General features: G+C 43.2%; 1 protein-coding gene across 1 annotated transcript in view; it reads right to left on the bottom strand.

Moving 5' to 3' along the window:
• Nucleotides 1-1,911: 1,911 nt before the first annotated feature.
• GIPR (gastric inhibitory polypeptide receptor) overlaps nt 1,912-19,964 on the bottom strand; it is a 582,639-nt gene continuing 564,586 nt past the window's right edge. Inside the window, exon 14 of the mRNA XM_069643058.1 lies at nt 1,912-2,313. Coding sequence (XP_069499159.1) covers nt 1,951-2,313 — 363 coding nt within the window. The 3' untranslated portion in view covers nt 1,912-1,950. The remainder of the gene's footprint in view (nt 2,314-19,964) is intronic.

The raw sequence follows: 19,964 nt of genomic DNA, 5'->3' as shown, positions 1-19,964 counted from the left end.
TATCCTCTTCTAAGTTAATACACAAAGTATCTGGATGTGTCCCCTGCTCAAGAGGCGGCTATTATGTCACGTCATTCAAACATCCATTTGTGTGGTGCCCTTTGTGGTTGTTGGGCTGAGATATGTGTCTCTAGTAGGAGTGTTTAATTCATGTTATTAGTGATTTTGGCCTTGGTTCTTTTTCACAAGAAATGCACATATTGAATCAGACAATGGGGCTCAGTACAAGTTTCCCAGTATTCCGCTGGTAATTCCGGCCGGATTCTGGGAAACTGCCCCTACCGTCTCGGCTGCCTGATTTCCCGGTATAACCGGGATATTACAGGCGGCAGAGACGATGGTAAGTTCCCATTCCATGGAGTACTAGGACACAAGAAATGTCATCAAAGGGTCCATCAGTGTGAAATACATGACGGAGGAAGAAAGCATTTCTAACCCTGTTTGAGGGAAACAAATGTAAGTGGGACAGCAGCGGTTCATACCACAGTTGTTCCAATTAAAGAACATGCATGACAGGGTCATGAATGACCCTGTCATGCATGTACATCTTACTGCTCCAGTTCCAAACAGGTGCAGGGCAATGTTTTTTTCTGAACATTTAAAAGTGAATTCTCTGTGAGATAGAGTTCTTTGAAATGGCCAGAAAGGCCCACTGATTTGTGCCAATGTGTATAAAATATGGCATTTGAATTTTAGTTTCGACGATAAGCACATTCAAATACACTTTGTGACTTTGGCAAAAAAAATTGGGCGCACTTGATGAGATGCCCCAGCTCAAAAAAAGTTTTGAGAATCTGCCCCATTAAGTTCACATGCCGAGGAAACAAACATTGGCAAGGCCAATAGTTTTGGCTTTTGCATAGTGAAAATGATTTCTTTGTTGCCAGATATGGACAAAGGCCCAAGGACCAACAGCATTTGCCAGATATTGGCGTCATTCACCAAGGTGCTCACGCCCTTTGTCTGCCATTGGCATCATATATCCTTGTACTCACAGTATAAGTCAGGTATTGCAAACGTATGCTTATGCCCAAGTACTTACAGGGTTCTTATCCTTCACAGTAGGCGTGAACAGGAGCACTCTTCACTATAGAAGTGGCATTGTTATCGATTGCGGTAGGACTGCCATCTGCACCTCTCATTCTGGGAGTGCCATCTGCACCAGCCACTGCAAAAGTGACATTTGCACCTGGCATCTGCACCTTTGATCGTAGGGGCGCCATTGGTGAACTTAACTCTATGAGTGACATCTGCAACTTCTCTGTGCGCGTGACTTCGGGACCATTCACTGTAGCAAATGAGTGTGAATTGCTTAGATACACCTTCTTCAGCCTCCTCTTTAAGGGGTTTACAGCACTGCTAGGGGAACCCAATCACTCACCGTTGAAGGAAGCCACATCCTTGAGAAAAGACATCCTTTGCACCAGCATCACACCTCATTCCCATCCCAGAAGATAGTATGTCAGCACTGTCTGCAGCCCTGCAACAACAGATTACTTAGCGTGATCACCATTCCAGTCGCTGCTCTTAGACAGCACTAAGCCCGACAAATTACATATCCACTCCTGCCCTGCACATATCATGGCACGCATCATGTCATGGCAGATTTGCTAAGTTCCACAGATGAAGCCATATCTTGCAGAACAGGTCATACGAGATATGTCTGATGGCACATGGTAAGACTGCCCTTTCTGGTTGCACGTGCCCTTGAAGGCTTGCCTGGTGGCACATACCATGGTATATTTCATGCTAAGTAAAAACTTGGCTTCAAATCAAATCCTCTCGGTGGCAGAACTTAGATGCTTTTGCATTCGAGCCTTTGCCAGTACTACAGCAACGAGCTTTCAGCATTACACACCACACCTTTTATACTATTAATGAAGATGCCAACAGGACACTTCTGAACAGCTTTAATGAATAGAAATGTCTGTGTGGCCTCAGTGTCTTTGTCTAACAGTAGCTTTCTGAGAATTTGTTGCCCAAGATGTGGGTGTCGGGCGCTGGCTCCTCTTCAGACCCGCTGCTCGGTACCTTTTTGCTTGAGATGTAGCAGTAGGCCTTGCTCCCCTTGCTGCTGGCACGGTGATGGTGGCCAGAGAACGAGTTGCCTGAGCTGTCATTGGAGTCCACATTAGAGTAGTGGTTGCTTTTCTCCCGCTGTACCCGCCGGCCAGCTACCGACGCTCTGTGCTGACAGCTGGGGCAGTTGGGGTGTCGGTCCTCTGGCTTGTGGATGCACGCAGCGCGGTTCTCCTCGAGCAGGCTCCTTCCCAGCTTCCGCCTCTGCCACTTCCTGCGGATCTCGGCTTGAACCTGTAAAATGGGGAAGAAAGAAAAGTATGGTAAATCCGGTGAAGGCGAGTGTGATGTGAAGCACTGTTCAGCCCCTTGCACAGATAATTTAATGCGAGACGCTGAGAAGTACATGCATGTGAGTGGTACAAACTAGACTAACCAGCAGTTGAATACACAAGATACTGAAACTCTTTGGGACATTATCAAAGAAGTAAAAAAATACCTTCATGGGAGTCGAGTATTCTAAGTCCTTCCTCCTCCTACTTTGCTGTCTGTTGGAAATACCCTACAACAGCAGAGGGGTTGCTACGGGGGTAGGGGTGGAGGGGTGTGAGCCCTGGGTCGTATGGTTCTAGCCCTGTATAGAAGCTATGGGGCTACAACCAAAAGGCTAGCTAGCCCCGAGTCCTGACAGTCCCGATATTAGTGTAGCCCCAGCTCTTTTCCAGATCTAGCAACACCCCTGCCCTACAGCCACAAAGTGGGGAATCTTTCTCTAAAAGCCTTGTCCTACCCCCGACGGGCACAGCAGTGCCACTGAGAGCAGCATCAGAGCATGTCGTAGTAAGGTTTGAGGCGTGCCTCAGCCTACCAACCAACACCTTTGGAAAAGGGAAGTGGATGCCTGCAGTCATCACATTTCATGCAGCTCTTTCTCTGAACCAATCGTTCTTTCCTCCCATAACACTTAGAATTTAGCATATTGTAACAAGTGGCGTTTCCAGTCTATCCCCTTTCGCTCATCTGCCAACTCGAAGATGCTTGTTCTGTCGCACATGCGGTACAATGTATCTATTATTGAGAGCACGAGCGAGACAGAAAGAGAGCGAGAGAAAAAGAGAGAGAGAAAGGGAACAAGAGGGATTGACAGTCGCAATGTGAGATAGTGAAATGGGACCTGTCTACAAGAGCCCAGTTGTAGGAGTGAGGGGCTACAGGTTGTTCTGCTTTGTAAGACATATCCCACTCTTCCACCAACTTATTGACTTCCTTCTAAGAGCTCCTACCAACCACCTTACACTACACATTGTGAGAAACCTGAGGGTATTCTCACACCTACTCCCCTTGGATCCTCTGCTCAGGTGACTAGGGAAAGGCTTTGCTTTTGGATACTGACCCTGGGGGTGGTGATGCAAGGGAGGATTACCTGGGTGGAGGGTCCTTGGGGGATTAGGGAGAGAATATTCACAGTCAAGGCATGGTATACGCGTTTCCCTTGTAAGAGCATACCTCCCCCTCCCTCTGCCTTTATAGGCTGTTGCAAACCATTTCCTCTCATTTCCCCTCATTCATACCATTATAGTTCTGGGAAGAGGAAGAGGCGACTAGGAGTAGTGCACACTAACATGTAATTTCTCCACTCTAGCATTGATACGAGGAAGAAGCCTACAGACTAGTGTAAGGGTCAGTCAGTCATGGCCAGAGTATTCCACTAACTGTGGTCAAGTGGTTGAAGGGTATAAAGAGGAGAGACCAGAAAGAGGGAAACTGGGCCGAGCCTTGTGGGCCTGAGGGAAGAATCCTGTACAGAAGGAGGCGGCCGCATGTGGTCCTACTGGGAAAGCAGGACGCTGGCAAGTATCCCGAAGGAACTGTGGAGTCGAGGCCTGGGCCGGCCATGAGGGGGCCACCGCGGTGGGAGCCTCACTGGTTGGGTGTTTGCAGCCTGCACTACAGACACAGAAATCATTTGATGGCTGAACGCTACTAGCAGTGGCCATGGAAAGTGAGCGGAGCTGCCGGCAACCCACAGAGAGAGAGGAGCGAAGTGCGAGCGGGGATCGCAATCCAACGGAACACTGTGCTGAAGCTGAAGAAAGAAAATCAGCCGCACGGAGGAGATGCCAGGGGTTGGTGAGTGAAAAGGAAGGAGCACTCGAACCAGGGCGCTCCTGGGAGCTGAAAAAGGGCAAAAGCAAATGCCGAATGAATGAAAGATGATGTGCAAGATGCAGTGAACCCAAAGTAAAGGGTTGTGATAAGTAATACGAACAAGATGAACTGTGAGCAAAGTATGAAGCTATGAACTATTAAATACCGAGCACAAAAGAGCTTTTTGACAAGCCTATGAAAGCTTTTGAGAAACTTCTTTGTTTGCAATATATTGTACGAGGAGTTTACAACAACTTGTCATTTGCTCAAAATGAATCTTATGAAATGCAATAGGAAGCTAATATTGAATCTTGCTGAAGAGTGTGAAAGCAAGGTGGTGAAAGAAAGAGAGCACCACAAAGTGAAATGTATGGAAAGAACAAATGAGGACAAAGCCAAGAGACTGCCCAAGAGGTGTATGAAAGGAATACATTGTGGCAAAGTCCAGAGATTGGTAAAGGGGGGAACACATTGTGGCAAAGCCAAGAGGCTGGTAAGGAAAAGCCAAGTGAGTGTGAACCAGCGCACAGGTACAGATTCAAAAGAACCGGTATGGGCAAGAAAGCCTAGGGTTACCGGTTGCATGACCAGTAATGGGCAGACTGTGTGATCCAACAACTGTGCCTGGACCAGGGATACCCTATCTGTGAAAGACAAATAAATATACACAGACCAAATCCAAGTGTATGAAAGAGATTGCTCAAGGGAAACTGAAGAAAGCAATCTGTATGAACTGTTATGAACCAGAAGGAGTCTAAAGGTTTCGAATATTGAGAGACTGAACGTAATTACAAGTTGTCAAGCTGAACCAGTTGAGGTCTTGGGGAAGAGAAACCTGAGACCTTGTGAACTTTGTTGTTGACCTGGGGAAGGGAACCTCAATACCCTTTGTTTGGAACTGTGTTGTCTTCTTGGGGAAGGGAACAGTGAGACATTGTGGAACTATCTTGAACTTGGGGAAGGGGAGCTGGAGAGTAAGCCAAGAGCTGGAAGAAGCTCAGAACCTTGTTTGGAACACAATTTCTTGTGTTGCTGACATCCCTACACATTGTTTAGCTCTAGTTGTTAGGGTAAGTATAGGTTTTGGACACAGACAGACTTCTAAATTGAACTTACTGACTCAAACTATCCTTAGGTTCTTTAGGTAGGGAAATCCAATCTTAGCAAAGGGCAAGTTAGGCCTTCAACAATACTGGCATATAAGTTAATAAACCATTTTTGTTTTAACTTTGAATCTGCTGTCTATGTCTTGCTTCATGATGCCTTCACAACATATAAATCCCCTACATAACTATTAGCTGTTAGCACTTCAACACAAATTGAGCCACGATTAAGCGCTCATCGTCAGTCCTCTCACACCCTCCCACATCAGTGGCTAACCAGATGCAAAAGCACTGAAGCCTATCAGATCTTAGCCTCTTCCCTATGGATAACATATTCCCAAGTCTCTCTGTCAAACCCATACAAATCAAGTTGGTAGACAGAAACTCAGTTCTTCCAATCTGCACCCAACAACATCACAGGGTGTGCATCTGCCTGTCCCTCTGTCCTACCAATGACCTCTCACTGTTTTGTTTTAAACAGAGCCACGCACAGCAAGGCCAACAAAAGTGTCAAAAGGGCACTATACAAGACCACTTACATGACAAAAGATGATGCCAGTTTAGAAAAAGACCATTCAGGGGCCCACAGTAGGCTGACCTCTACACACACAACCACTGTCTCCACATGGGCATCACCAACATTTCTTCCAACAGCCTTGGTTTAAGCACAGCATATTCCTTACAGGGCTAAACATTGTGAAGGAGGGAGAGTAGGGATTAAGAAGACTGGAATCAGCATCAAGGTAATGTTCCATACTCTTTTGTGCTGTCTTTACCCATTCCCAAACTGTTCTCGGACAGAAACAGCCAACAGACAGTGGGAGGTTGCATACAATGAGTAGGTTGGAAAAAGCATAAGGTGCGAGCCTCGCTGCAGCATTGCAAATTTCTGAGGTGGGCACTTGAATTCCACACTCAACCCCTGCCATGAATTCTAAAGCGTGATCAACAACAGGAAAAAGGGGTATAGTTAAAGTGGGGGTTAATTTGGATGGGTAATGGATTGGGATAAATAAGTAACAAGTAGCAACTTAAAACAAGGGTAAAAAATAAGAGGATAGCTTTTCTTGGATTTATCTTAAAGAGTTTAAGCGCCACAAAACAGGATGACGTCTACTTGAGCTCAATCTACAAAGGTTACAAAATGGTTACAGGATGGCATTTCCCTGCATTGTAGTTATCATTTTTGAAAATCTCAATTCCGGCTTCCTTTCCAGAGAAAGTTGTCAGATTGCAGTCACTCATATTCCTGGGCTTTTAAGTGTGCCTGACACTTCTTTCTTGTTTCCTAATTCTGTAGGCTCTGGCCATTTGCTTCACGTTCTCAATACAATAGGAGGTCTGCCATGGATCTACAGGCCTGCATTCCTGCATGCAAAACCTCCTGTGGAGTTTAGCCTGGGCTTTGCAAGTGTTGGCAACCATACATAGCTTCCACAAGAGAACAGATAAACTAGCATTCTTTGCTTTATCTCGTTCTCCAAATCTCTGTCCCAGGGTTCTGGTTCTATCTTCCAATCCTTGTCTTTCTCCTGAATTATCTTTTTACTAAAGGTCCTCCCTTTCCCCTCCTTCTCTCCCCTCTTGTGCCTACTTGGTTCCACTTCTGACATCTCCTCTGGGCATGCTCCCAACTCTCTCCTTAATAAACTCACGGTATACGGTTTCTTCCTGCCTCCTCCTTGATGTTGTCTCTACCTTCCTCCTCACAACTCATCCCAACCTCCAGCACGGATACTATCTCCATTTCCCACCTTATAACACCCAACCTCTTCTCTGATGTTCTCTCCAATGTTCTCTCATACTCTCTCCTCCTTCCTCTCCCCTTCTACAAGCAGACTCCTTTCTCCACAATCATTCCTTCTCTCGCTACTCTCCTGCAACCTCTTCTCTTCAGCAGTCTTGCTGTCTTTCTCATCAACTCCTAACACAACTATGCTAAGGTGTTTTATTGAGCTCTTTCTTCTGCATCTGGGCCATGCTTACTGGGAGCGTTTTCTCATGTGAAGAATAACTGATTTGGGGTTGGGATTGATTTAGATTTAGTCTCTGCACATATGGCGGCATTGCTGGCTCAGAAGGCTGTAGAAAGAAGGAGACACCCATCCTGGATTAGACATGTATGATTTGACCTCTGCCAGGCAGTCGGCCCTTGCGCATGCTCCACGGCCAAGTCAATGTAACACTTGAGCTGTATTGTACACTGCAGAATTAAACACAGTAATTTCTTTGGCAGAGCTGTTGCATTGCCTCCCAGGCTCATTAAATGTCCATTTATGCAACTGTGCATCAAAGTAACAATGTAGGGTATACATCAGGCATCCCTTAAAGGATCAGGCATATCATGGGCATGGTTTCAGTGATAGCCCTCTGCCAAGGTGCTGGGGCCTGGTAGGGTATTCCAGAAGATACCCCATAAACCACTTCCGGGTCCAACAGCATGCCGCCGATATTTCCAATATTTGAATGATGCCTTATTGAGGAGTACTCATGCATGTGCCACAACAGGTTTAAGTGGAATGGAGACAAAACTGCCAGGTATCTACGGCACTTGGGTCTGCAAGTGGGTGAGTGGATGGAGGGGAATGGAAAGTCCACTTAGGGGCATATTTATACTTAGGTGTATATATTCAAATGCAACCACTGTGCAATTGGAACCTATGCTTCTTTGAACTGATTTACTTAACCATGCCGAAAGTCAATACCTTTTGACTCAACATACTGGGAAACCGTTCATTACCAGCTATATGACTCTCACAAAATGGCACTACTTTCTCTCACTACCAATACCTCACCTGCACTCTGCACCAACCCGTCTGCCAACTCTTCAGCATTCCGCTCCACCGTTACTTGTAGTTTCCTTCCTGTGCTTGTGAGATTTCTTCCCAATTCGATTAGGGTACGATTTTTGTGTTTCTCCTGCTCCCTTGCAGCACCTTCTCGTTCTCAGTTTGTTGTCTGGGGTTGGTAGGTCTGGTATTGTGTACAGGGGTGTCACTAGGTCAGGAAAATATCCGGGGCTATGTTAATATCGGGCCTGTTGGGACTCGGGGCTAGCTAGCATTTTGATTATAGCCCCTGAGCTTCTATCTGGAGCTACAACCAAAAAACCAGGGGCTATAGACCCCTTAGCCCTCCCTTGCAACACCCCTGGTTGTGTGCCCCATCTCTATTTGGCAGCAGGAATCCCAGTCCATTTCAGTCCTTTTCTTGATTATATTCCTCTGGGTCCAGTCCATGTTGTCTTAGTGGTACCAGGTGCCTGTTGGGAGTTGTGGTCTGGGAACACACCAAAGAGAACACTAGCTTGAACAAGTACTGGGAGGCATTGGGTGACAGAGGGTGGCACCCACATCAACCTTCAAGGCACATGTAAGCCCTGAGCCCCCTTATCCAACTGCCCCTCCCTGCACTGGGGGAGTTGGGTACAGAGTTGCAACCAGGAAGCCCCCCTGTCCTATGTCCGGAGGGGTCCCAGGTGCCCCCTAAATGGGTCAGCCTCTTCACCCTGTCACAGGAGAGAGGTGGATTCACAGTTCGCCACGTACAACAATTGAGAACAGCCAGATACAATAGTTAATAAGGGCAACTACTGCTATCCCTGCATGCTCACACAGTATTGTAAGATTCTAGGAACTACCATATGGTCAATTGTGTCAAACATAACTGAGATGATAGTAAATGAGGAGAAATACACCATCATCATCCAGTGTGCGAGATAGATCAAGCATGGCTCGCAGTATAGACATCTCAGTTTCAAAGCTAAAATTAGATTGGCGGGGACCAGGAATCTTGTTGCCAAATATGTATTTACAAAGCTAGTTTGTGACAACTCACTAAAATGTTTTTTCTTATACCGTGCATGACAGCTTTCCATTCTGAATTTCCACTAATGTAACTTTCTCACACTCTCCACCAGTGCCACCTTCTCACAATGACTATAGGACGGTAAGATTTTGAAATAATACATGTTATATTTTGAATTTAATATTTTCCTTTTCTCTGCAGTATATTACTTTGGTACTGCATTTAATAACTATCTAGAGGGAGGATTCTCCAAGAGAGTGCATTGGGATTACCTGTTGGTAACAACAGGTCACTGTTTTTCAATCCCAATGCAAGCTTCTCATACTGCACTCTAGTGTGTGATTCTCTCTCTGCTTATCTGTGGTAGGTTCTGTGCACACTGGCAACCAGTGTGTGATTCTGTGGTAGGAGATTATCAGAAGGTCCACAAGTGTTAGAGCTAATTACACTGCCCACCCATGCATCAAACCTACTCTGGTGGGGCAAGAGTTGATTTCAGATTCCATTCTGGTTCTTATCTCCAAATCATTGCAGGGATAACAGAAGCAGCACATTTTGTCAATTTTGCAGGTAGAAGAAGGGAGTGAAAAATCTAAATACAACACCGTGTAAGGGAACCATTGCTTATCTGTAACATTATTTTTGCAGTTTGCCTCAGTTTTGGAGTCACATGATGGGCATAAATCGGCATCTGGTGCTTAGTGCAGGATATTACAACTTGTAGACAAAGTCTTAAAATGAGATGTGATGTTGAGTTAAGCGAGTATCTATGTGCCAGAAGAACATGTAGGCTTATTCCATTTTGGTAGACATCATCTTCAGATTCCATTTTTACATCTACTTTAGATTTCCCTTGTACTAGTCCTTATTATGTCATGATACATCCTATTATTTGTAATTCTTATTTTCCCATGCCAATTGCATTACATCTTTTCTAATAAGAAACCAGCTATTGCAAACAAAAATGATAAAGTGTTTACTTCACATCTATTAATCATGACTAAGCTTTTTGGATTCCTTTAAAATCTGATTTAATCTGATTTAATCTGATTTCTGGCCTCTGGAAATAATTTTCCCTTTTTAGGGGTTTATCCGAAAAATGTCCACTAAATGGCAGAGCTGACATTGCTACACATGATATGATATGATAAGGCATGTATAACGCGCCTATACACAAGTTTTTCAAGGCGCGATGCGGCAGGGGAGGGGGAACAGAGGGAAGACAGAGACAACGATCCACATGGATTCCTATATTAAATTGCAAACTAAGAACAGGGTCAGTGCTACTATCCCGTGGGAATTTGCAGGCATGTTCGCACTTCACTATGATACAAACTGCAAAAGGCTATTGTATATGTTCCTGTTAATACCTTTTCATTGTATGTACCATGTATTGTAAAAAGTAGCAATTTGGAATTTATTATTGGATTCCAAAAGCAAATTCTCTATCAAATACTAGTCCGTTCAAGTTCTATTTGGCAAATGACCCAAAGAAAGCAAGGTTTCCAACAAATTGTGATTGTACAATTCAGTTAAAAATAGCACAGTTACATCTGTGATTTGAAAGCCTGAATTGCCATTAAAATAATCTCCAGCTCTTTTTTGGCTTCAAGAACCGATTTACAGTATAATTAGAAAATATGCAAACTTCATATTTTTCTAAAGGCTTCATTGTAATGATGAGAAGCTTAGTTCCACTTGTGTTTAAGATTTCTCAGTTCTTTGTACTGCAAGCAGATTTAAAAATGAATATACAGATATAAATGCCTCTATCCCCATGTGTTTTCCCTTTCATCTCCTGTTCACAATGATTTATTTTAACTTTGGGTTGTGCATGTCTGTACGGTTCACTGCAAAATTAATTGAAGCTCTTTTCTGCCCCATATCAGGCAACTGGCGTACATCAAATCCTTATTTGAGTCTTTGCATTTTTATATGTGTAGATGTCGGTTCCATTTTAAATTCTAGTCTACAAGTTCAAGAATGCAAAGAGGTAACAAGGGCTGCATCAGCAGAATCGGTCTGTGTTTTTTTGTTTCAAAGAACCATGCATAACATACATGCAGCAACAAAAAATACATTTTTGTTTACACTGGAAAAACATAAACACTTGGTTGAATACCCAAGACAGTCATTTACAATTCACTTATACTATAAGTCACGACCACCATAATCTTTTAGACATAAAAATATACCATTATGCAGGGGATTTACAAGTTAAACCCTACCATAAACCTACGGACTGTGATGGGCTGTTACATAAAAATAGTCATTGTCCCAAATATGTGAAGGCAAATCTGCATTTGGCCAGTTCCTGTGACTTAGATGCAACAGAAGCAACATAAAGATGATTATAAACAAGATGCTAACGAGTTCATAGGCAAATTGAAATGTAGAGGTTATGATGAGCGCCAATTGAAAACAGCAGCTAAAAGAGCAGGAAATAATAACAGACAATTATTATTACAGCCCAAAGTTAGAGACAAAGCCAAGAAGGAAGAACAGATAGTCTGCGCTATGACGTATACTTTCTTGTCATACAGCATCCAAAGAAGAATAAGGAAGAACTGGAATATCTTAAACATGGGCAATTCTCAATTCTCAAAACCTAGCTTTGCTTTCATAAAAATCATGAGCATTCAAGATATGATAATTAAACATAAGACTAAGCCTCTCAGTGATATTCATGAACCATTGTCTATCACCAAAATGTGGGGCCTGTATGACATAATAGAAGACATCCCATGTGGAAAATGCATTATGTGGAGCCAAACCATAAAAACAAAGGAAATGGAATCTCAGAGGTTTTACTAACAGTGACACCAAAATAGTAGCATATTTAATTATATGCACATTCGGCTTGAAGTATGTAGGAAAAACAGAGATCAGCACCAACGTGCATGACTGAACATAAATCGAACATTAACAAAAATATTACCAGTCCCTATCGTTACACATTTTTTAGAAGCAGAACATGATGCCAAAGAGTTGAAATGGGCGATTTTACAGCAAGTAAAGGACAATGACATGCCCTAAATTGGAACAAAGGATGATAATTAGATTGAAAAGTGACCATGTAGGGATTAATGAACAAATATCAATGAGAATTACTTTGAGGCCCTAATGCAACCGTGACGTGTACACAACCACATTTTGGCGAGATTCCAAGGTATTACGAACTACGCTTTGAAAGTTTCCACTTTTCATAAGCATAGACTCTTTATACTTTAAGAACGTTCAGTTCATAAAGTTTCAAAAGAGTAATTCATCCTCTGTGCAAAACAGTACTACAAGGTCCATCATCCTCAGAGCAATGTCTGCTGACCTTACTCATCCTTATAAGGCAAACGCCAACGCGTGCTCGGTTTCTGCAGTCTGTGAATTCGCGCAACAGAAATAGAACACAGTAAGTTAGAAGCAATGTATGCTCTTTTTAAATAAATGATAGGGCACTTCAGAGACCAGCGTAAGGTGTTTCAGAATGCAGCATAAGGAACTGTCCCAGTGATAGCATGACAGCACAGTACTCAAGGCAGGTAAGCTCCAATATGAAATCAGAGCCTTTTTAAAGTTCAAAATGAGGGGCATAGAACGAGATTAGCCTCTAAACAGTATATTTACACATGTATGTTTATTAGAGATAGAGGAGTGGAACCCCATTCATCAGCAGGAACATTAATGAGACACTGAAACATCGAGAGCAGGGATGAGAGATACCACTCTTCTACACGGGACGTGTACCGGTGTTGTATTATATAGCGTACACATTTTGAAGCGCTGAGTGTATATATATATTTCTCTAATTTGACAAGTGGAATCATCAGTGAATGAGCCCATATGGTTTTCTCTTCTGCCAGATATTACGAAAATTAATATGTTGTTGGTGCAATGAAAGGCTGTACCACTACAATAATTTCTGCATTTGAGAAAGTAATCTCATTAGGTAGGTGGCACAAAAGCTTCATGGTTTTTAAATGTAATTATACATGAAGTACATTCTTTGCTAATGGAATACCTAAGCCATTAATGCACATATGTTAGCTGGGTTGCTGAAAACTAGTTCTGTCCCCTGTAGAAGGTCCGGCACTTTGAGCAAGGTGAACTGAAACATATGTATGTAGGGATTCAGCAATAGCACCTACAGTGGAGGTGTTAAATAAATAGCATCTGTAGCTTTGATTCCTATGGCAACTGTCAACAGCTTTGATAATTCTGCATTTAGAAATTATAATCTCAATTGAATAGTTTCTCTACTTTTGTAGTTAGGAATTGCATTCCCAAGCAGTGAAATCATTAGAATGCCTTAATTGTAGACATTTAGCATGTTTTTTGCCATTGTGTGTTTTAACTCAGTGCAGTTTATTTGTAGTGAAAAGATAGTATCTGTGTCTTATTGTACATGCGACCAATGCATTGGAAGTGTTTGTGAAAATTTTGTATCTTGAATTTTTTGTATATTGCTGCATCCATTGTATAGTTTTTGTTGTTTTAGATATTCTTGATATAAAGAATATATTGTGCTGTTTATATTAATTTATTATTTGGAGTTTACTGAGTGGTCCAGGTATTCTCTGCTGCTAGGATATCCTTGTCCACTGGCTAATGAAGATTAGTGTTAAGCACTGATAAGCACAGATTTTGACAACAAATAAAAACCCTGGAAAAGACCACCGGAATTGGAAAAAAACACTGAAAACAGGAAACCCCAATCATAGGTCACATGATACACTATTGCAAATCTATCTACGTCTTACAAAAACTTCTAATGTGTTATGTGCATTAACCATTCACATGGAACTTTGCCAATTTCTGACTGTGTGCTTTTTAAGTGCACTAACTTTTCGAGGAGGTGGTATGGGTCACATGTGAATTGAACGAGGCAAACTGAAAAAATACTGTTATATATAGCTCTTTAATGATCTGCATTAGATTGGAGTACCGGACGTGTCTTTGCCATGTTGGAGTAATGAGGACCACTGTCATATGTCAATGCATCATCTTGTAAGATCTAGCAGATCATTGAAGTCCGAGGATATTTGTAAGCAAATGTCCTGTGCCAACTGATCCATATTGCATTGCTCAGTAAGCCCTCCTGTGGGTAAATGGAGGTGAGGTTTTGGCTGCTTTACCCCAGTTGCAAATAGATCTACATCTGGTGTGCCCACCTGTGAAATATTGTTGCAATTTTTCTCATTTCAACATGCATTTGTGTGCTTCCATCTGTGGACCTAAAATACTGCTATTGGTTGTTTATCCCTAGAAGATGTTGTGATATTAGAGACATACCTTGGTGAAGGCCCAATATCGTTTTCTCCTCTGATATGTTGGATGGCAGAGTGCAGTGTGCTCCACCTTATTGAATGTTGTAGTGCATCACAGTGGCATGCAGCCATAATATTGTAGGAAAACATAGTTGGGATTTCCAGCATTTCATGTAAAACGACTAAAGAGAATATCCTCAGTGATATGTGCTCATTTACTAGGTCAAACGACCCACCCATTTAGGGAAATCTTTACAAGAAAATGTGCAGCAAAGTTGAAGTTCAAAACCATCTTTAGTAATAAGATACAATGTGACACAAGAGCAGATCAATTCAAGCTGGCCAGTGCATTTCGGAATGTATCCTTCTTCAGGGCCATTCTGGAATGCAGAGGAAATGAACAGAAAGAAAACAAAGTGGTTTAGACCTCCCTAATGATAGTGATGTATACCAATCACACAAGACCAACTCAATGGGCCTCATTCCGGGTTTGGAGCTAACCATGGAGTAATTAGCTCCATGGTTGCCTCCGAAACCGTCCCAAATCCGGCATGGTGAATGGAGTAATTACCGGTCCATTCCAGGGTTAGAGGGACCGGTAACTCCCCATTCACCTTTTGCCCTTCCCCATTCCCATTTCTGCCCCATAGGGCTCAATGGGAATGGGGAAGGAGGTAATTACTGGACCGTAAATTAGCAGGAGGTAAGGAAGGACCCACAAAGGGACCTCGGAATACGGAGGTAAGGGATTACCGGCATGGGCACCCTTACCGGTGCCGGTAATTCCTTACCTCCAACCTCAGAATGACAAGACATGTACATTTGGTCATACCTGTCTATCTGGACAACATGGTGGTTTTCCCATACATTTTTGCTTCTGTTTTATCTTTCTTAATCCGAGTAGCTTGAACATTGGTATCTATGGGTGCTCTTTGTTTTTGCCCTCATTATTATATTTGTTCCTCTTATTGCTCATATTTTTGCATTATATTTTTCAATACCATAAGTGATGAGGTTGGCATCGAAAATCACTTTTGGTGTCAAAACCTTGTGTGTTTTCTCTCTGCCATCAAAGTGACTAAAGTCTGTTTTAGGACAATTGTTGTCAAATGCTCAGACATTTGTTTCCAGGCAAGAAAGCACTGACTCATGTCTTTCTTTATTTGACCCTGAAGTTGTAATTTTCAGTTTCAAAGGATCCGAGACATGGGGTTATTTTAGGGCATTTTGCACAGACATTTGTTTGAAAGCGTTTTGCTTTCTTTGACTGTGCTCATTCTCTTAAGCATTTCCTGCAAAAGAGTAGCCAGGATTTCCAGGCAAGGAGGGCCTACGCCATATACACATGGGCCTAAATCAGGGGTGCCCACAAACTAAAGGAGATATGTTTAGTTTATCATAGCGTTTTGTTCAGCATGGTTCCATGGGCCAGGCAGAAGTTTGAGCTTTTATATTTTATTGTATATTTTTAAATACAACATTAAGCTACAATTTACCAAATTTCTACCTTTCCTTTTACCAGAACACAGGGTGATGTGAGAGCCAAAATAATCTGAGAGTTCAAGACATACACCAAAAGAAACTGTGTGATACAGGCACCTGCTTGTAGTCATTGTTTGACACAGGCATACATCCTGTTGTGTGTGTGATGTGACAAATTAATGGAAGAACTACAAAAATAATTAAATCATTTTTCGGTGTCTAACAAGTGTGAACAAGTCACAGTGCCAACATTGCATCAAGTCCACGGACCGCCTTAGAAGAGGACTGACAGTCCTGAATATTCCCAAAATCCCTGAGAGAACACTAGTTAGAAAGTACCAGGCTCCAATGAAATAGGGTATTTGGGACTGCATGTCCCAAAATGCATCATGTTTAGAGATCAAAAACCTAGAGCAGATTCCGAATCGCCTTCCACGGATTCAGGAAAAGATACACTATGGGGAAACACTAGCAAATCCAGAGACACCCTTTGGGTCAACAGGTGCGGATCCTCGAGAGGAAACATCGAACTTATTCATACCCCGCCCCCCCAGCTGCAGCAGTTGAGAAGAGAAATACTTCCTTCCCCTTTCCTAAAGAAAAATGTTTTTGCACAGGTGGGAACTTACTAGAGGTTTTCCTTTCACTTGGGCTGGCCTTTTAACCACCAGTAATCCACAACACAAACTTCTGTGCACAGGGACAGCCAGGAGACAAGTTAGAAGCAGACCAGGAGACAAGTGTCAGCTCCAGCACTTAGAAACCAACTGAAAGAAATTCAAGATGGTGAGACACGTTTTAAAGACTTCCTTCCCCTGGGTTGGAATAGGAAGGAAATTAACCAATTAATTCAAATGTTTGCCTCGGGCAATGGGAGAATGGTGGGGGCTTTAAAACTGAGGATACGAAATATATAGCTAAGCTAAATAGGAAATTCTGCCAAGGACTGGATCAGAATGCAAACCCTCTGATCAAGAAACTTGCTACGATTACTACAAAACCTTTTGACCGCTACCCGCGGCCCATCACAGCGCCCACCCTGTGAAACCATCTTTACTGTGACAAGAACACAGATCAAGAAGCATTTCAAACCGCGACTACACTCTCAACTAGTGAAATTGGAGTAATGAGGCACAGCCTCAGTATCCAACATCCCACACTGACGGATCAAAAGGTCAGCAAGACAAACTTCTCTACACAGACAGTGTCATTGACTTCTGAGGAGAGGAGATTGCTCAGGAAGTGTGAGAGTACCAGAGCTGGGGAGTCCCTTGAGAGAAGAGGGGTGTGCTGCAGTGAGGGAGTGAAGAGACTCTGAACCCCATAAGAGGGGTGTGCTTCAGTGAGGGAGAGAATATCCCCCTCACCCGCAAAAGAAGGGTATGCTACAGTGAGGGGGAGAAGAACCCACTGAGCCCCTGAACAGGGGTGTGTTCCTGTGAGGTGGAGAAGAGCCCCCGGAGCCAAAAAGAGAGGTGTTCTCCAGCCGTGTGGGGTAGATCCCTTTGAATACCAGAAGAGGGGTGTGCTTCAGTGAGGAGGAGAAAAGCTTCATGAACCCCAGAAGAGAGGTGTCCTCCTTTGAGGAAGAGGTCAGCCCCCAGCAACGAAGAAGGGGAGGCCCTAGTGAGGGGAGGGGAGCCCCTTGACACCAAAAGAAAGAGTCCTGACCCAAGAGAAGGGATGGGTGAGAAGAAGTTTTGGACTGACTTGGACCCTAGAAGAGAGGATGTGCAACAGAAGAGGAGAGCCTTTGAATCCCAAAGAGAGGTGTGCTACATTGAAAAAAGAGCGATTGCAAGCAGGGCACTATATTTCCTCGCATAGGGAGGAGGGCGCTAGATCCCTCTGTGTGGTTTAGTGAGCAGGGCATGTTATGCTTGGGTGTGGAAGGGGGAGCAGTCACCATATCCCCTAGTAAAAGAACAGCAGGGAAGAGCCCATTGGCCCCAGACCCAGACGCCCCAGCAAAGTGGAGGACTTTTGGGACACTTAGAAAAGGAAGGAATCCCAAAATTTCAAAAGAGGTTCTGTGCTCTCCAGAAGAGGTGATAAAGACTGAATGCTAGAGCGATCTAATCAGGAGAACCTGCTGTCTGGAACTTTCTGAATGCCTTTTTGTTTGCTGTCCTTTGCTTATAATCTTGAGTTGAAGGACCACGTTTCCCAAGATTCTTTATGTTACAGCCAACTTCGACCATTTTCATGCAATAGTCTTATGTTTGACCTTAGTTTAATAAAACCCTTTAAGCATATTCTGGATTCTGGTGTCAGTAGTTGTGTGTTCCTTCAGCCATGTGACATGTGGTGTCATCCATTGGATTGCACAACCTGATACGAAGTTCGACCCATGCCCCCAATTCTTTTTTCCCATAAAACCGGAGATCAGGGACAACCACCTTTATTATGCCTCCCTCTGACAGCTTAAGTGAGCTTCCAGAGGACCAACCCTGGATTGCCCTTGAAATTATTGAGTTAGGAGAGAAATGTAGAATAACTGGACTAATTATTTACTTCCTTACCCTACAGGCCCACATTCAAAACCGTGCTCATCCTTGAAGAACTGTTGCACTATATGCAGTGCTTATGAATACTGGATACCAGGGAAAGAGAAGGTTTCAGTGGGAAATGATCTGGATGTAGAATTGCCATCCAATTGCTTTGGATGCCTCATGCCTTCAAATGACATCACTAGTGATAGAAGTTGTAAGGTGTCAACTACATTGATGTGTACAAACCATCCAACAAAAGCAATTCTCCTCCACCCAACAGAAGATTGAGAAGGGAGATGCCATCCCCAATTCCAATATGTCATGGTCTGGTATACAGAGCCCTTCCAAGAGTTGAAGGAAGATCCAAGAAAAGAAGAAATAAGAGGAGAAAACCTTTCCATTTAGAAGTTGTACAAACCAGAAGAGAGCCAATGTGGTCCCCATATCCAGATGGTGGTAAGGAACAAGGAACATTCTGGGCAACTCGCTACATAAGAGATGCTAGGAAATCCAAAAGGTTTGGAAAATCCACCACAATTAGAGAAAATCATCTACCCGGCGAGTCAGGCCAACGAGATAGAAAAGGATATAGGAAGATCCTTACACTTGCATGAAAAAGCACAGGAGCTTAATTTTCCAGAGCAGATGAAACCTCATATGGAAAATAAGGAAGAAGAATCACCTAATCCAGAAAATGGTTCTATGTGATATTATTGAATATCAAAGGGCAAACACAAAAAGACTGATTTTTTTCATCCTATTTGGTGCAGTCTTTAATAGCTGGCCAATATCACTATTCAACCTCCTCCCTCCCCCTCACCTCTTAAAAAGGAGGGTTTCACCCCCAAACTCTCACACTATTCCTGCACCCTCTCCTGCAGAACCATCCCTAAACCCTACCCCACTAACACATACACCAATACATAGACTCCTTCTCCCCAGCCCCCTCCCCACACACTCCAAACAACATACACACAGAAACGCAAATAGACACACACACACTTATCTCACTTCTGTCTTCCCGTGCTCTTCTTGGCCTCGCCTATCAGCCCCTGTGTGCACTCATGTGCGACTGGGGCGTGACAGATTTAGAAAGACTAAATCCGGCTTCGAAAAAATTTCATTTTAAAAAAACCATATTTTCACTTAGTACCCCAGACAATATCATACCACCAGCACAAGAGTGAAAATGGTTTGATATTTACCAGTTCAGAGGATCAGCTGCTAGTGCACCTTGGAGAGATGGAATGATTCCCAAAGCTGAACCTGATGGACAGAGAACAGCAGCTTATAACACTATCCAATGATTTTCTTGTTCTGATGATGCAGACCAGACAGGATTCTAAAGAAAATGCAGAGAAGTTGTCTACCAATGTGGGACTTGATTCATAGTATGAAATGTATCCAAGCCAAGATGATCTGATGGAAAGCCTTGAAAAAGCAGAGGGGTTAGCACCACATCACCTTTTGGGTGTCCTATCCTATTCTCCACTATCTCCTATATCGGAAGAAGATAAAAACTCTCAGACGAGGAGGTGGGGCAGATAATGAAGGCTTGCCACCCATAGAACAATTGGGAATCTGTCAAGACCACCAGAGAAATCAGGAAAGTGCAAGCCATAACCATGTCAAGAATTATATTAGCCACAGGT

This window comes from Ambystoma mexicanum, chromosome 2p, assembly GCF_040938575.1.
Source record: "Ambystoma mexicanum isolate Mex_15411 chromosome 2p, UKY_AmexF1_1, whole genome shotgun sequence".
In the NCBI taxonomy this organism is placed as follows: domain Eukaryota; kingdom Metazoa; phylum Chordata; class Amphibia; order Caudata; family Ambystomatidae; genus Ambystoma; species Ambystoma mexicanum.
Note: the sequence above shows the minus strand (reverse complement) of the source record. Positions and strands in the feature narration are given on the sequence as shown.